We start from the raw sequence: 20,125 nt of genomic DNA on the forward strand, positions 1-20,125 counted from the left end.
GGAACCTCTTTGCAGCTGCATGGACAACCTTAACTTCTATATATCTTTGCATTTCATAGATCCCTGGACGCCAATAATGGTGAGGGTCAATTGCAACTTGTTCAGGAACATATGATTATGAATCTAGAAGCCATATATAGAATGCTTTGGAGCATTGAAGATTGATACTAGAATTCACCATCATAGATTTAAGAGACAAATTAAAGTGGATCTCAAAGAAGACATGTTTGATATTAGTTTTCATATTATTATATTGTAATAAAAATAAAAATAAAATCTTGGGTGCCATCAATATTGCAGTTAATATTTAATATAAAAGTTAAAACATCTCAAATTTTTAAAAAAGTATACTTGCAATTCAATTAAGAGAAATATTTAAAATTCAATTTTAACAAAGGCTCATTTCTAATGGGTTTTATACTGATTTTGTTTAATAATTTATTATAGACGAAATTCAAATCACAATACTTATTTAAACGGACTAGTGATTTAACCATTAGACCAATTCAAATTATTAATTAAATGGAATTTATATATGAGATAAGAAAAGGAAGCTTGTAATGAGCATAATTTTATTATTATTATTATTATTATTATTATTATTATTATTATTATTATTATTATTATTATTATTTAGCGCCGAAAATCAACTTTTGTACCACGATTTTTCACCCAACAAATAATTTTTTCATGCTTAATTTTGAATGTAATTGACATTTTACCGGCATAATTGGTAATAATATATACCATCTTTGAATTTGAACTCTTCTCCACTTAATTAGATTGTGATGAATATGTAATAATTAAATCATATAATAATATTCACATAAGTTTAATGTGTCATATATTGACCACTACACGAGACGCGTTACATTACGACAGTTTTTTCATAATTACTGGCGGTTTTGCAAAATCAAATACCGCGGTTAAAGAAAACGTTTTGGTTATTAACGCAGAAATAAGGTTTTGTGATGATTTTCAGCAATCGCTGATACAATCGTTGCTAAATTAATTTGCGACGTTCAATTAAAAAACCGTCGCTAAATATGGGTGTCACGATTTTGCACATATTTACCGACAGTTACGGACCGCGGCTATTTACATTAGGTTTTTTAAAGTTTGCCGCTATTTCACCAGCAAAGTTGATCATATAAGGGTGTTTCTAGAATATTGCATAGGTGTATGTGTGTCATCATAGATTGTGCGGTTGTGCCTATGTGAGTAGGCAAATCCGGATTCATATTATATATCTTATTTCAGGTATAAATGAAGTTTTGATTTTAAGATATTGATAACCAAACATCTTAATATTTAATATTAAACTTGTATTTTAAGGGTATATATGTTAACAACACTATAAAAAAGAAATAATTTATTAAAAATATAACTTCTTTGATATTTGTAATTAAATATATAAAAAACTTTAAAAATATATTAGTATATTTTAAAAATATATCTTTAAGACAACAGTTAGTTAATTTTTTAATATTAAACTAATAAGCAGCAGTCAAGAAAAAAAATATTAAACAAGATAATAAAGTCACTCACTCCTTACTTTTCCCTTATTTTTATTTTTGCTTCACCTCTCCAAACAAAGGCTTTAAGAGCATTATAATACAGAATGGACCTGTCCTACAATATATATATATAATTATCACAAGCACTTAACTGGTGTGTGCTGTACCCCATATGACACCTCATTATGCTTCTCATTAATAATAATAGAAAAAAAAATAAATAAGTTCTTGATCTTTTTGATATTCATACATTTAAATTTTTGAGAATTTAAAAATACATTTAAATTTTTGACATTTTTAAAATTTAGACATATTGATCTGTCATGTTCACTTGGGTTTGTCAGACTCAACGAAAAAATCAAACTTGACTCCTGTTGTATTGACCTGGTCAATATGAATACACACATGAGAGAATTTTTAAAATTGAACAAATTAGATTCAGTGATCGATATCTTGCTTTTTGTATAAATTTCTTTTATTTGTCTTATATTTTTTTTTTGAGTTAACCAAAAATCAAATTCAAAACGCTATTTTAAAAGTTTAAATTAATAAAAAAATATTAATAATTATATTTCTAGCCATATTATTTATTGTCAAATATAGTATAGTATACACTACTCTTAAATTAATTATTATAGGATCTTAAATTTATTTTTTTCTCTATTATATATATTATTGTACACTAAAATAATTGTCTCTCAATACTTTCTCATTAAGTATAGAGCAGGCATAAGTATACTTGTACGTATGTAATTCCATCATCTTATATTAAATATTCTTTATGATTAAATTTATTCGTAATGGATCGAAATGATATATCTCATAGTTAAGACACCCTTCTGCTGAGAATATATGCCTGACAACCTAAGGAATATTCATGTTTCATTCAAAGCCATCACATACAAATCCAAGAAACCAAACTATTAAAGTACTATATATATGTATCCTTCCCTCTAATCAAATTTATGATTTTGGGATGTAGGGATTTAATTTTAAGGATTTAAATAATAACGAGCATCTCAAAAAGTTAAAACTTATTAAATAAACTCAAATTTTAATTAATAAACCGAAATTAAAGAAAAGCTAACAATAAAAAACATTGATACATAATGAATTAAATCTCAAATGACATAATCTTTTCGTCTTCACTTAGATTCGGATTTGAATCTTATTCCTAACTTAAAACTTAGATGAACACATACAAATTAAAATTAAGAAGATCTATCACATTACATGAAATGTCATAACATAATATCAATCAAGTTATGTTATATATACTAATTAAACTAAATTATTCTCCTCCACTACTAGTATTAGAAGATGATTGTAGTGCTGATTCAAAAAAGCGACTACAAGTATAGACTGAGCAAAATGCTTGCAATGCCATCAAGAACAACATGAATATGGCAGCTAACAATGTCAAGAACTGCCATGAACCAAACACATAAACCTTCATGAATTTCTTAACCTTAACCTTGGTTGTTCCACTGTAAAACTTGTTAACATCTTCAATAACTTTGTCCAATTTTGGAACCTTGCTCAACCTCAAAGACTTGTTCATACCATTCCATATGTTAGCAACTTCCAAATCACTCTTCAAGTGGTTCAAAACAATCCCTCTTTCCCTTAGAATCTTTGCATCTTCCTCAGTGTCTATAATCCCATTCATCAATTCAGTGTAACGTGCTACAACCAATTGTCCTGAAGAACTTGAAGCTTCATATGCAACCAAGTTTCTCAAGAAAACTTCAGTGTTAACATCCAAAGAAATTATTGGAAGGTAGAGTGTGCATGTTTTTGCATCAAAATTAATACTTGATATGCATCCGTTGACAGGCGAGAATCGAACCCCCGAATTCAATAATTCTGACACTGAAGGAATAGTGATTTCCTCTATCAACGGAGGCTCTTCGCTTTTCGCACTCGACGAGCCTCCGTTTTTCTTTTTCTCATCTTCTTCGTCACCTTTCTCTCGAGCAAAGAACATTCGCTCGAGAGGCTCTTTAACAAGCTTAAGACCCGGAAAATTCGATATAATTTGCCATGGTAACTTAACAACAAGCTTAAGAGGTTTAGAAACTAATACCCTTTTGATTGATCTCACAGGCCCTTTATTCAATTTTGAAAGAATATTCCAAACTTCACTAAGAAATTTCTTGACATTCCCTTTCTCCTCTTCTTCTATTTTCTCATCATCATTCCCATCTCTCTCTCCATCTTGATGGTAATAATTTTCCTCTTCAATTATTTCTTGGTCTAATCTTGGAACAATCATGTCATACAAGTAATCTAGAATGTGAACACTCTTTGAGATTTCATTGTTTGGATAATAATGTTGCATGGTCTTGAAGGGTGAGAGCTCTTTGAATAGCCCTAGGAGGATCAAGCTAAGCATGTCATCAGCAGCTTCTAGTGATGAGAATTTGAACTCCAACATCTTTCTTAACACAAAGAATGGGATTTGGTTCTCTAACATCACAATGTCCCTCAAGATTGCATTATGTGCTGATTTCTTGCCGGCATAGTCTACCAAGTGCGACATGCTTGATGAAACTCCAGGAATCTGCTTCATTATTAAGATCAAAATTAAGAGAATCAGAGCAATCCTACGTGTTTAATAAATATTATTTTTTTATTAGTATTTAATCAACAATAATTTACACTTTTTCCACACAAAAAATATATAATTTGTATTTATATTTATCAAAATTTTACATACATAAATTAATACAATTTACACTCAATTTTTTTAGAATTTATATACATAAATTAATAAAATTTATTTATTAAAGATAATTTAGTATTTATTTAATGTTTATACTTGTCAAAAATACTAAACATTACTGGTTCTAAAATTTTCTCTAATTAAAATTAGTAAAAAAAAATTCAAAATAGAAAAAAACAATAAAAATATAATAAAAATTAAGAGTGTATTTAATTTATGTTTTTATTTTTAGTTTTTTTAATAAAAAATATAAAAATAAAAATACTAAATAAAAACACAAATCAATTATACTTTAAAAGAATAATTAAACCTGAAGAGAATATTTTTAAAAAGGGTTAAAAATAATATTATTTCGTAATTATTAGTTCAATTTTTTATATAAAGTAAAATCATATTTAGATAAATAAATTACAAAAATATTATATATACTTTAAAGAGTATTATTAAAAATGTATGTGGTCAAAAAATTGTCCCTAGTTTTGTAACTAAAATTAATTAGTTTCAAATTTAAAATGTTCAACAAATGTTAAATCATTGATTAAATTTAAAGCAATACCAATAACTTTATAAGAAGAAGAATACCATAACAAATCCTTAATTTATACTGTTTTCTCTAATAGGAAAACTAAATTAACTAATTTTTAGACTATTATTATTAGAGCTAATTATTTATAAAAAGTAAAAATTTACGTACAGTTGATATTTAAAAAATTATTAAATAATTAAAAAATTTTGACTAAATTATTATTTAACGATTTTTAATTATTAAACTTTATATAAAAATAACTATACATGAATTTCTAAGTTCGTGAAATTAATTAATATTACCTTTGTTCCTTCTTGTATGGCATAGATTTGAAGGAACTCAAGCAAGAATGAGGCATCAACAGCCATCATCCAAACCAAGGTTTCACCATTGAAATCCAAGTACTTGTGATAGCATCTTCTAATCTTGCGTTCCAACTTGAGAATTTGATCAACAAGCCCTTCAAATTTAAGACATTGAAGGTGTTGTTGGAACCTTTTTGCAGCTGCAACCTTGTACCTTTGCATTTCATACAGCTCTGGACGCCAATAATGATAAGGACCAATTGCAACTTGTTGAGGAACATATGAATCTGGATCACTTGCCATTAGAAGCTTTGGAACATTGAATATGTGTACTTCAAATTCATCACCTTCTTCTTCAAGTTCTTCTTCAAGGGTTTTTCGGATGTTAATCACCCATCTTTGTTCATCAAATGCTGAATTAGAATTATTATTATTATTATTATTATTATTATTGGACATGGTGTATCTCAAAGAAGAAGACATTATCGTAAGATGTTATTATTGTGGATGCTATGGAGTGAAGACTTAATTTGGAGAATGCTGCTTTTATTAGCACCTTAATGGAGTTTTTTTAATCATTAGCAATTAAATAATTGAGAATGCATTTCTCATGTGATAATTTAATTTACAAAGGAATGTATACTACTTTAATTTACCATTGACCAACCAAGTTGAAAACGTCATTCTTAATTTGAAGTGTGAACATGTATATATGAATGTCAAAAGTAATTTATATTGTGTAAAATGTAATATTATAATAAATTTTTTATTTAAACCATGCATGGCTGGGGCCATATTTAATCTATTAAATCTCAATTTTATTTGAATCAAGCTGATCCACAATAAAAAAATCTTTCATTGTCAATTTTATTTTTATTTACAAAATTTGAATGTAAGCTCCTATTAAATTAAAATAAGTATGTATAATAATATTTAAAAATTTAATTTTAGTTCACTGTCAGTATAAAATAATAAATAGGAAAAAAAATGACCCCGTTGTTTTCTCTCTCTCTTTTTCTAAAGAGAAAATTTTTTAATTTATTAAAAAAAAATATGCAAGTCTTTTTCGTAACCTAAAACGATGGACGAAAGATTTTTTATACCAATCTCTTTTTATCTTCGGTTTCGTTGATTTTCTTTAAATTCTTACCCTTCTTTACAAAAAGATAAGAAGAAGTATCGGTTTTCGAAGATATCTTTTTTTTATTCAGTTTTTGTTGTTTTTGACATACATATTTATTCATATAATGCTATATTAACAAAAAATAACTATTTTTTATATTAATTATTTGAATAATTATAAAAAAATGTGTAAAATATTTTACGATGATTAAAATTAAACTCATATTTTAATTTAAATTTTTTAAATACTAGTGAAAGGTAATACAATAATAAGAATGAATGAACAACTTGCATGATTTGTTGGAGACAGGAGTAGTAGTGAATTAATAAATGATATGTTTATTGGAAGAATGATAATATTTTGATCAAGCTTGCAAATTTTGTTCTTTTTCTTGTCTTATACACAGCTAGTACAGTAGTAGCTACATGAGCCCATGCACCCATATAATTAAAAAGAAAAATATATATAATTAATTGTTTCTCTAATTTGAAAGGGTTGGTAACTTCCAATTAGGTCTTATTTTTCCGTAACTCGGGTGGAAGTTTCATATGGTGGGAATTATTAAAAAACCAACTAAAATTACACATGGTGAAATGTCAACATGTGCCACCTTAAAGCTTGGGCTAGAAAAAACTGACTTTTCGGATAACAATGAATTATTGAGAGACAGTGATTGATAGTTTTTTAATATATACAAATTATTGTAAAGTTATCCACAAAAGCCAGTTCTGGATGAAATTGAAGACAAGGTACACATGATGTCACATTTTATACACCTACTACTGGAATAATCTCTCATATAATTTATATAGGCAATTTCGTTACATTACTAACAGTATTTCTGTTAATTTTTGTCAATTTTTATTTATAACTGTATTTAATAAAAATATTTTGTAAATATATTTAATAAAAATATTTTTTTTATAGTTATATTTATTAAAAATATCTTTATAAATATATTTTTTAAATATATCTTTTTATACATGTATTTAAAATATAATAATTAATTATTATTATTAACAATTTAATAAATTGAAAGATAATATATTAATATTTTATACTTTTTCTTATACAGGTGATTAATTAGTATCTAAATACTTGTTATTTTACTAATTAGACAACTAATGCAAAGGGCACCAAATCCACTTCAACTTCAAACCCTAATAATGATTTGGTTTGTAATTTGTCCTAATGTAATTAATTAATTAGTTAATTAATTAATTAGCCATTTTACTGTGAACCAATTATTGAGTTTAAGTTTCATATCATGTTTAAATTTTATCAATTATCTATATAAATATTGGTATATCTAAATATATGATGATATCATCAGTTAGAGTATTTAACCCTAATTAGTGGCCTACTATATTTCAAAAAATTAAAGTCTTACAAATTCAACCATCTAATTTAATTTGATATTAATGATGTTAACCCTAAACCCTAAATTGCTTTACACTCTCAATCTATCATTAAACTAATAGAAAATCTGACCAAAATTTCAACATAAATATATTTTGTTAGAGAATTTAGCCTAAGCCCATAATGGTAATTCAGTTAGATACATACCATAATTTTATTTTGCATCTTCCAATTAAATAATGAATAATGTGTTTCTCATGATGATAAAATTAATGTTTTAAGTGATGTTTCATGTGGTGGCCTGATTTTTAAGTAATGCACAAGTTATTAATCAACCAAACTTTTTCTTTGACAACCAAAATAACTTGTTAACTAACCCCAACTTGCTTATAAGTTAATAATAATACCATACTTCTTAATAATCATGACAAGGGGAGGCAAACACTTTCGGTTAGGTTTATTTTCAATAATACTATCCCTTGAACTTTTAATTTTAATTATTGAATAATTTTTTTAGAAAAAGTTTGTGGATAAGTCTTCTTTTCCACTAGAGGTGCTGGTTGTTTGTGAAGTGAAAACTATTTTTGTTTGAAATTATATGAAAAGAATATTTTATTTAATAATATAAGAAGAAAGATAGCCTACTATTTCATTCAAATTTTATATAATTTTCCAATTTAATTTTAAATGTGTATAAAATGAATTAAGAAATAATTAGAAAATATTGCTTTTATTCTTGTTCCAACTGCATCATTAGGTAGGCTGATGAGTTGGCAAAAAGCACATACAATAGAAACAGAAATTTGCAATTTAATTAAGTCACAGAAGAATAGATTTTAATTCCTTTTATTTTTCTTTTCCAAAAAAAAAAAGCAAGCGGTGGTAGAAGAATCAGGAAAGATGAATTCATCTTATTGTGATTCATAATATTCTTTTGGCGATGTAGCAGAAAGTGCTTCCGAACAAAATACAACTTTAAATGCAAAAGCTTATAGGAATGATCAAATCATTGTGGTATAAAGTATAACATTGCTATATTAATGGCGTAATTTATGTCTTACGGAAAAAAATATTTATAATCTTTTTTTTTTGACAGTTTTTTTCGTTTTAGCAAGTTAACGATTAATCTATTATAAATTAGAATTTTATTTAAAAGTTTGTCTTCGATTATTGAATTAATGGATGTATTTATTGATATTTATTTATGTAAATTAATGAGTTAACTATTAAATTAATTTAATTAGAATTTTATATGTTTTATATTTTTAATTACATAAATTTAATTAATTTATGTCTTATTAATATAAGTAAATATGTAATATGATAGATATGTTTTTAGAATTATATTATTTATTTTGTTTTAAAAAAATTGAAAAAATAAAAAATTAATATTTTCATGAATTATAAATAATATTTTAAATAAATTATATTTTAGAATATTTTGATAAAAAATTATATTATATAATAATATTTTTAATAAAATTAGTTAATTAGTAAATTTTGAATATAATAGTTTAATTATTTGTCAAATAATATAAAATATAAATTTTAATTATTTTATATTTTTATGTTTCAGTTTAAAATTTTATTTTAATATGATCTTTTAATATCATAAAAATTTCTTGCATAATAATTAATCTTATTAAATAAAGAATACTCATATTTTTGTATTCATATGTTTTATATTTAATTATTTAAGAATAAAAGATTTTGTTATTATTTAAAGTATTGTCATTTAAAATATTTATTTATGTACTAGGATATTCTGTATTTATTATAATCCATCAATGCTCTTCTTTCGTATTAGCTTTTGATTTTCATCTAACTAAATCTAATGGTGTATATATATATATATATATATATATATATATATATATATATATATATATATATATATATGTGGCGCATCCAATAAGCACATAATTGTTGTGCTCGTTTTAGACATACCCATATAAAATTAGGGGTGGCAACGGGGCGGGTAGGGGTAAATTTTTGCTCTACCCAACCCCGCCTCGCCGTACAACAACCCGCATAGAACCTGCCCCACTTCTACCCCCGGATAGTAAAACGTTAAGCCCTAACCTGCCCCTGCGGTCCCCTATAATTATTAGAATCCAATAAATAAAATAAAATTTTAAAACTTATATAACCATCATCACATACATTACATAAATTAAAGTAAAAATTTAAATATGATACAATAGTATTAATTATTTATTAATTATTTTACATATATCATACATATTATATATTAAAATTATATATATTATATATATATATATAGCGGGGCGAGTAAGAACAGTAATGACCTAAACCCGACCCTACCTCGCCCCTCCCAAGAACCCGTCCCGCTAAAGTGGGGCGGGTACGCGAGTTCGGATAGTATTGCCATTTCTATATAAAATAATGAGATATTTTCTAAAACCAACTACATTTCTTAATTAAGTTGAGTTGATCTAGTGGTTAGTTTACTAATCCGTTTAAGTAAGTGTTGAAAATTTGAATTCTGCATATAGAGTATCCGTTAGCCAACGATAAACTCATATCAGACTAAAAAATATTGGGTACATTTCTTTAAATGTAAAATAAATTTTAACTCGTCACTTGTACTTACGTTAGAAAAATGAAAGTATATTTTCCTATTAATTTGGAGAACGACTTAATCATAATAATGTTCGAAAATACAAAATATCTTTTAAGAAAGATTGTCTACCATTCCAAAAGGTAAATCTGATTAAGATCCTAAAAAGAAAAACAGTTGACTGAATTCGAATATAATTTATGTCACAATTTATCATATATACATAAATTCATTAAAGTTGATAAATCCATCAATAGTATAATGAAAGCTCTTGCCAAATATATCTTCGTGCTTCCGACGGATCATGGGAAGAGACTGGAATTTTTTGAAAAAAGACATCATGTGTGGTGTTAATTTTGCCCTAGCCATAAAATACTTTAATAGCATAAAGAGATTTTTCATAAAGGTTGATTGAACTTAAATATGAATTATGCCAGAGTTTATTACATATAGATAAACCGATCATTACAATCATAATTGAGAGTGGTTACAATCATAATTGTTTGAATAATAAAATGATAAAATTTAGAGTGTAAATTATCATTTTTATTTATAAAAGTTTAAAATATTGATAAATTTATTTACAAATAAATAAAATTATTATTTTTATTTATGAAAGATAAACTTTTGCTAACAAAATTATCTAAATCCTAAAAAGTTATTTAAAATTTTTAAAATACTCTCTAATATAATCTAACTCTAACTTCTCTTTTTATTTCATACAACTACTTCTCCGATCCAATCTCAAACTCCACTACCAGCACTCTCTTTCAAAAGCTTCAACAAACTTAGAACCCCACCTTCCTCAACAATGATTTTCTTGTTCCTATCATTATTATTCGCAAACAAAGCAAGTTTATTAGCGACTTTTATACTATTGTTTAATTGACCCATTTGAACACTAACAATGAAAGACTATACCCAAAACATAATGGATCGTTGTTGGCAATTAGAGGAAACGAGAGAACGATGCCGTCACTGCCACTTGTAGCAACAGCGAAACCGTTGGCGTCAAGGATAGAGAGGAGCCCGCGCATGCCACCGAAGGCTTCGAGGTAGGAGAGAACCTTGCAGAAGTTTGCGGCGAAAACACGGCAAAGGATGGAACGGTGTTTGCACTTGCGGATGAGGGAGAGAGTGCAGTCGAAGTTTTTGGAGACTTCGACAACGACGTGGCGGATGAGTCGCTTGTAGAGAGGGGGCGTCAAGGGAAAAAGCGGCGGAGGTGACAAAACAGACGAGAGGTGGTGTGAAGTAAAAAGATATTTGGGTAATGGTGAGGTTTGGGATTGATAGAGTGATGATGTAGAGTAAAAAGAAGTTGGTTATATTAGAAAGTATTTTGAAAATTTTAAATAATTTTTTAGGATTTGATTAGTTCTATTAGCAAAAGTCCATTTTTTATGTGTAGAAATAATAATTTTGTTTATTTATAGATAAATTTATCAATATTTTTAATTTTTATGAATAAAAATAATAGTTTATTTTTACTCAAACTTAAACCTAATAATCTTAGCTAAACAAAACAACTTAAATTTAAAATAATAACAAATTTATTATATATATATATAACAGATAGAAAAAATATAAATAATTATATTTCAAATGGTCTCTAATGCTAAAAGGTTTTTTTAAAGATCAATGAGGATTAATTTTTATAATTTTTTTCTTAAAAGCTTTTTTTTTTATAAACAATGGGGTAGAAAACGCCTAAGAAAAAAATAGGTTACATAATCACTATTTTAGGAAACATGATTTCAACGAAATTTACAAAGAAATTAAGAGAAATAATATTGGAAGCAAAGAAAAAAATTTGAGTCAACTTTTATTTCCACATGAGCAAAACTGATATTCAATGTCAAATCCAACTCCAAAAGAATGACCCAAAACTCAGCAAATATCACTACACAGGTGGCTAAGCACTATAGGTTGCTAAAATAAAATTTTCTTTTGTAATCCATGAAGATTAATCCACTTAAATAAATAAATGATTATATTTTTAAGACATATAATATTATTATTAGTTGATGAGAATATTTCAAATTTTCTTTATTCATATATAAACTATTTTTATAAAACATTAATAGGCTTCTGCTTATCTTAACACAATGTTAAGTTCAATGATTAAGTTGCAAAGTGATGACTTGAGTTATTAGAAAAATGTAGATTGCACGTATGTAAATAAGTTATGGATTCTGTTAACCAAATTTTTGAGGGCATAAAATTTGAAAATCCTTAAAGTTTTAAATTTTTCAGTAGATTGAACCTTTTTTTTTTCAAAACTTTATTATTTCTAACAATTGATATTTTTTAAAATGTTTAAAGAAAAGTACTTCTAATAGAAAATAGTTAGTAAAACTAATAAATTTAAATTGTTCTCTTTTGTCATTAGCTAATTATAATTAAGGCTAAGAACTACTTCTTTTTAAAAATTAGCTTCAAGAGAATGTTTGTCTTGCAATTAAAGATAGATTAGAACATTGTTGTCTAGATCGGTGCCTACAATTTTTTTTTTTTTGGGTGGGGGGAGTAGGGGTTTGGGTTTGGTTTCTTACAAATAATTCATTAATAAATAATAAATATATTTAAAATTCAAATCAGTTATGAAGATATATAAGAAGAGTTGAGGAAAGTCTAATAAGTCATCACAAGTTTATAATTATTATATGTAAATTATTTATATACTTTATCTACAATTTAAACTTTTTGAATAATAATTTTATAGAGTAAAGTATCGTTTTTGTCCCCAACGTTTGGGGATAAGTTTCAAAGTTGTCCTTAACGTTTTAATCATCCTATTTAAGTATCTAACGTTTTAAAACTGACTTAATGTTGTCCTGCCGTTAGGAATCTGTCAATAGAATTGATAGCGGGACAAAATTAAGACGATTTTAAAACGTTAAAAACTTAAATAGGACGAAAATGTTAGGAACAAAAAATTACATAAAATAGATTTTAATATAAAATTAGTTATTATTTATATAAAATATATATTAAATTATGAAGTATATAAAAAATATATGTGAAATAGTACATATACATTTATACTTATATATATGATTGATTTAGTAGATAATTTTTTATATAAATATATAATATTTTTTATTATACCAACCATTACCAAATTGCTAGAGAGATTGGAATAATAGTATAATACCAAGAAGTGCGTGGGCCTGGCTATTTCAATTAATCTATTTAATTTTGAGTGTGTTATAAGCAACAGAACTTTCCAGGTTGTAAAGATAACATTATTATATACATACTGAATCCAAAATATTTTTGGATTTATATCAAATTTTTGAGTGTCGTATGCATATGACCATTGAGCAATTAAAAATTAAAATGATATATAATCACATAGAAATTGAAAAAAAGACAACTTTCCTTATTAGAATGTTAAAGTATATTATTAGACGTAATTCGTTAACCTGATATACTATTACTAAATAAATAAATACTGTCACTGATGAGCCAACACTATATTATTATGCATAGTATATATATAATATAACTAATTAAGGTTTAGGTATTATGTCACTCTTTATAATTTTATTAAATTTTTAATTAGAGTTTTATATTTTTTTAATTGAATTTTTTATTATATTAAATTTTATAATTAAATTTTTATTATAATAAAAATATTAAAATTAATAAAATATTCTGTTAAATTATATACAATATTCAGTTAAGTATTAAATATATTTATTTTATTTAATAGAATATTCAATCAATTTTAATATTTTTATTATGACAGAAACTTAATTATAAAATTTAATATAATATAAGAATTTAATAAATATATATATAAATTTAATTAAAAATTCAATGATTATAAATACCGACAAAATAATTAAACGTATAACTAAGTGTTTGTATAGAAAAAGGAAATTAATAAACACTAACATATATAGACATAGTGATCAAATTCTTTCTCTTGGTGAAAGACAATTTGAAGTATATTATATATAGCCAAGAAAGAAAAACATACTCTCTATCTTCCTCTTTTATGTTTAATGCACTTTCTCTACTGAATTATTATTTTTAAATATCTAGAAATTTTTGTTTTTAATTTATTTTTACTTGGAAATAAATATCTAAAAAATTTTTAAATTTATTTACTGAAAACAAATTTTTTACTTTTAACACTAACTTTTCCTAAAGGCCTAATAAATAATGCACAAATTTTTACTTTTAATTGAATGGTCTAAAACTTACACGTACTTTGATTATATATATATATATATATATATATATATATATATATATATATATATATTATTTAACTAATAATAAATTTATTTTAAATAATATAATTATTTAAAAATAAATTCAATTAGATAACAATATAATCTAATTTAGGTTAAAAAAAGAATTTTTTTTATATTTATTAAATATATGTGTAATACATTGTTATTAGAAGATTAGGTTTTTTTTATATAGTGTTTTTTTTATTGATATTATTTAAATCGAAGGATACAATTTGTTTAAAGAAAAAAATAAACTACAAATCGAAGAATTACAAATTTGTATTTTTTATTTTTTTATTTTTAAAAATAAAAATCGGACGGTCCGATTTTAACATTAAAAAATTTTTTATTTTCGAAAACACAAATCAAACCATCCGATTAGTTTTATTTTTTTTTCTAAAATCAAAATGGACTTTCCGATTAGGCTTTTTATTTTTTTATTTTTTCTAAAATCAAAACAGACCCTCCAAATTCTATTAAAATACCCCTGACACTACATGCAGGGAAAGCACCACTCTTTTCTATAATGTTGTATCACCCCACCCTCTCCTTCATATCAAAAATAAAAAGCGAGGAAGCGTTGATTGTGTAGTTAATTATTGTAAGAGTAAAGTATTGTTTTTGTTCTCAACATTTGGGAAAGTTCTAAGTGAACTTTGGGAGATCCTTTCAAAATTAAAGGTAATTAAAAAGGTACTAAGACTACTAACATCTGAAAATATACCCTCTCCAGTTTTTTTAATATTTTAGAAAATGAAGTGTGATCTCTTACTTTTAATTTTATAAGTGAGAACAAAATTAAATATAAAAAAAATTAATAAAGAGTTAAATTTAATACAAGACACCATCCAATTTTTTTTTTACTAAAGAGGATCCACTCTCCTAACAACTAAATCCTTTAAATTCATGGTTAATTAGCCTTGGAAACGAGGCGTATATAATTAAAACAAATTAATGTGGAATTGGATTTTGTAAAGAGGTTGAAGGTGAATGTGAAGACGCTAGAGTGTCTTCCCATCAGTTTTGGGACCGTGATTGAAGGATATTTATAAGAGTCAAAATTTTATAGGAGTCAGAATTTAGAAATATGAATTTAATAGAATATTTATATTAAAATTTTAATTTTAATATACTGTTACGTATATTTAATCACATAATATTATATTAATAAAAATAATTATCTTTTATATTAATTATGTAAATAATCATTAAAAAACAATTATAATTATATAAATATATAAAATATTTTATATTATTTAGTATATTTAAGTTAAACTCTCATATTAAATTTTTATTTGTAGATAATGAATATTTTTTTCCTTATTATTATTTAAAAAGTTAACCCATTTGTGTGTATATCTTTATGTTAGCAGGTAGATTAACTTGTATAGTTTATGGACTGATCTTTTTTTATATAGACAGGTTTTTATTAGGTCTATTTTTGAATAGATTAGCTTATCTCTTGAACCAAAATTTTAATTATTTGGACTATAGTATGAACACCAATTTTGTAGAAATGAAATTCCTAAATAAAATACCTCTTCAATAATATTATTTTTCTCTCGGAAAGATAATAATAAAATTCATTACCAATAACATTCTTTTAGACTGTGTTTATTTATAGGAATAGAATATTGAAATAAAGATATAAAAATACAAAATCGTATTTAATTGATGAGATTTGAATAGATATATTATATTTAAAGATATTGAATTAATATATTTTGTGTTTATTCTGACAGAAAAGACACAGAGACATTAACAAAAAATATAATTTATTTTTTATTTTTTTATTATTCTTATTAATTTTTTATAATTATATTTTTATTATTATATTTTTTTTTCAATTTTTTTGAATAAAAACAATACAAATAAATTATATTTTTATAATTTATTTTATTTTATTATCAAATAAAATATAAAAATACTAAATTTTGTGTCTCTATTTTTTATATTTTGTTCTCAATATCTTATTTTATCCTATTCTCAAAAATAAATTCGGTTCTTATGAACAAGCCACCTTTGTTAATCGAATTTCAGTGAATAACTATTGAATTCGGCGGCTTTGATTCTCAATTTCTCACCCATCAATGGATCCATATCAAGAATCAATCAATTTTGGAACAAAAGCATGCACTTTGCTCATACAAAAAATATTCTTGATGTTAATGCCAAATTTTTCTTGAAAAATTAGGTTGAATATGAAGCTTCAGGATCACCAGGACCATTAGTTCGTTATAGCACGTTACACTAAATTGATAAATGGGATTATTTATTTTTTGGTTTGCATCAGGTCAAAAATCCAATAATTAATCTTTTAGGCACTATATAAAATAGACGATTTTCTTAAGTAAGTAAATTCTATTTTCATTTTCTAATAAATATTAAATTTGAAAGAAATGATTAAGAAACATACTCTTATTCATCTGTGTCAATTTATATTAGTGATAAATAAAATGATAGACAAAAGAAGATACAAAGATTCTAAGAAAAAAAAGGGGATTGATGTGAATTATTTTAAAGAGTGATTTAGAACCATATTGGCTGATGATTAATAACAATTAAGAAAATATATACATCTTAATCATAAACTAATCGAGATTTTATTATTTGTTGTTGTTTGTTAAATAATTTAATGCATGTATGCCGGTGTGTGCGCTCTTATTTTGTTATATATGTGATTATTTATTGAGCAATGTTGTATTTATTATTTTTTTTAATTAAATTTAACTAAATTAATTTAATATGAATAAAAATTATTTTTGTCATTTTATTTATTTACTTAAATTTTATTGTTTAATTTAATTAGATTTAATTTACGTAAAACATATACGTGTATCATTTTTCATATTTATTTGAGTTTGGATGATTATTATAACTTTAAGTCAAGTTATCAAAATAAATCGTTTGCTATTTAATTTTATTATAATACAACATTTAAAGATTGTATACGCAAATACAACTTTTACATTATTATGAAAGTTGCAACAAAAACAGCGAATTTGATATACATATAAACTGTAGCAGTTTACATTCAAATACAATAAAAAAGAAACCACGGTACCCTTCCAGCGATTTCTTCGCGAACATAAAAAAGGCGTAAAACGCAATAAAGATATAATTGTTTATGCTTGAGTATAAATACACAACAGTTGGGAAGAAGTTAGAGAGAGAAGTTAAACGTTTTAGAGAGAAAAAAATTGTGAATTGAGAGGAAAAGTTTCTTAAGATTTAGAAAGAATTTGGGCATTTGAAATTATTAAAGATTTAGGTACAACATATTTATACTCAAGTATAAATTGTTATACTCTTATCGCAGTTTATGCTTTTTGATGTTTGTGAAGAAATTCTTACAAGATGTCACGATTTTTTTCTCATTGTGTTTGAACGTAAACTGTTATATCCTTCTAGTGATTTATGTGTATACCAAATCCTTTTTATTGTGTTTGAACGTAAATTGTTATATCCCTCTAATAAATTACTTGTATACCAAATGTGATTATTCCTATCACAATTTCTATAATAATGTAAAAATTATATTTGCATATACTGTTTAGAATAAGTAGTATGACCACAATCCAATCAATCACGTGTCAAATAATTTGTTATTGTTATTATATTAAAATATTAATATAATAAGGTCCTTGATTAAATTTAGAGATTTATCATTGTGATAGTGATCATAATATTGAGAAATAAATCTTTTATAATTTAATCTAAATTGTTCTTGGTCATAGGATTATTAAAAAAGGGCATTAATAATCCGGAAAGACCAATATATATATAATGGTTTTCATTGGATGAAGATTAATAGATCTCATTTATTAAATTATATATATAGATGGTGCATATAGAGATATGACCATTGAACTGACTCACTTTGAGAATTCCTAATGGTTATAATTACCGGATATTTGTCAATAGGATATTCTCAAGATGAACATAGTAATAGAGTTTCCTTTGACCTACGACTGTCATAGTAATTAACAATGTATTTATTATACTTTGATTCCGGACACCTAATACCCTAGGGTGCTAGTTGAATGGATATTGGGTATGATTCAAATACTTGTAGAATTAATGATTAGTCAATAAGGAATCCGTCAACTCTCGGTAAAGAGTTTGAGCTCTATGATTATAATGACTGAGATGAATAAAACATTGGCCAAAGGGGTTGAATGAATGAAGAAATGAGTTTCTTAGGTCATTCATAGTTCATTATAATAATGGTAACAAGTTAGACTTTGACAATTAAACCATATTCTAAGGGTTAACCAAGAGTTGGAAAGATGGAAGGAATTATACTTTGTTCTTTTAAGGTTCTTAGTAAAAATATATTACTTCATACTATCGGGTCGTTGAGGAGTGTTGCTAGACGCCAACCTTGATTAGTAAATTTAGTATGACTAATTTACTACCCGCTTAGTATTGAACCTATGGGGTCACACACTAACGAGTGTTCTAACATTTGCTATAGAATTATTTAATTATTATTTTGATTTGATCAAATAAATAATTATATTAATTCAAATGGAATATTATTATATTCTTTACTAGTACCAAGAATATAATAATTGTATGATAATTGAGAATATTAAATGAGATTTGAGAATAATTAGTTATTCTATTTCTAAATTTAGATGTGATCCTAACTGATTCTGTTTTCAAATTGAGTTATGATATGATTCATAAATTTGAAGGATTCAGATTTAGAATTTCAAGATATGATTTAAATTTTAATTGAGATTCAAATTTAAAATCAATAACAAGTCTCATACATATATATGTACGTCAAGAGTACATGAAAGAAACGAGAATAAAGAGATAATAACAAGGGTTTTATTCCTTTACCTCTACACACATAAACGTATGTGAGCCTAATTCTTGGAGAAGAATTTTATGGCATGCAAAGAGTTGCAAGAGGTTTCCCAATTTAGATCAGATGTCCATTGGTCAAGGAGTTGACAGCAAAGATTGGTCTCGGTGTGGATACGCATAGCGCCTTCGTACCATCGAAGGAGAAAAAGATTTTTACTAGCATACTCAGGTATTTAGATTTGATCTATATATTATTATTGGAATAAAGTTTAAACATAAAAATAGATCTTTAAGATTACCTTCTTTTCTTCCGCTGCGTGTTATGAACACATGGTAATCCTTCCTATACAATTTTTAAAAATTGTAATCTAATAAAATTAAATGGCAAATAATTTATTTTAATAACTCGATAACTTTATAAGATTAAGTTCATATATCTGTTTATAAAATCTTTTGGTTTGGAACGACCCACGAATTATTCATAGACTTTACCTTAATATATCCAAATAAAAAATAATGAGTTAGTTTAAAAATAATATTTATGTATTAAAATTAATTATTAAAAATTAATAATTATATAGTTTATGATTCAAAGATGATTTTTTAAATGTTTATTGATTGAACTAAAAAATTTTTTTGTAAGAATATTACACAAATTTTCACTCTGTGTATATAAAATTTTTTTCTTCATAAATCGTGGCAAGTAACAAAAATTTATACATACGAATATTTTTTTATAAACAGTGCCTAGTTACAATGGTTTATGTTAAAAAAACTTTTCTTTATAAACCGCTGTAAGTTACAATAGTTTATGATCAAACAACTCTCTTCATAAATCGTGGTAACTTGCCACGGTTTATGTGTAATCCTCTAAAATGTGGTATGTTAACATGGATTACATAAAACAATAATAGGACACGCAAG

The 20,125-nt window shown here is 25.0% G+C and overlaps 1 protein-coding gene across 1 annotated transcript; it reads right to left on the reverse strand.

Moving 5' to 3' along the window:
• Positions 1-2,659: 2,659 nt before the first annotated feature.
• Positions 2,660-5,579, reverse strand: LOC112709770 (putative UPF0481 protein At3g02645). Its single transcript, XM_025761689.3, has 2 exons — positions 5,071-5,579; positions 2,660-4,080 (listed from the first exon to the last, which is right to left on the reverse strand). The coding sequence occupies exons 1-2, from the start codon at positions 5,554-5,556 to the stop codon at positions 2,809-2,811; spliced, it is 1,758 nt and encodes a 585-aa protein (XP_025617474.1). The 5' UTR covers positions 5,557-5,579; the 3' UTR covers positions 2,660-2,808.
• Positions 5,580-20,125: the final 14,546 nt, after the last annotated feature.

Source organism: Arachis hypogaea, chromosome 9 (genome assembly GCF_003086295.3).
Source record: "Arachis hypogaea cultivar Tifrunner chromosome 9, arahy.Tifrunner.gnm2.J5K5, whole genome shotgun sequence".
In the NCBI taxonomy this organism is placed as follows: Eukaryota; Viridiplantae; Streptophyta; class Magnoliopsida; order Fabales; family Fabaceae; genus Arachis; species Arachis hypogaea.

Excerpts from the sequence above, each read along its gene's own strand:
- LOC112709770 (XM_025761689.3), bottom strand. The coding sequence starts at position 5,556 with ATGTCTTCTTCTTTGAGATACACCATGTCCAATAATAATAATAATAAT. Across the intron at positions 4,081-5,070 it reads CCATACAAGAAGGAACAAAG|ATTCCTGGAGTTTCATCAAG; the intron begins GTAATATTAATT and ends ATAATGAAGCAG.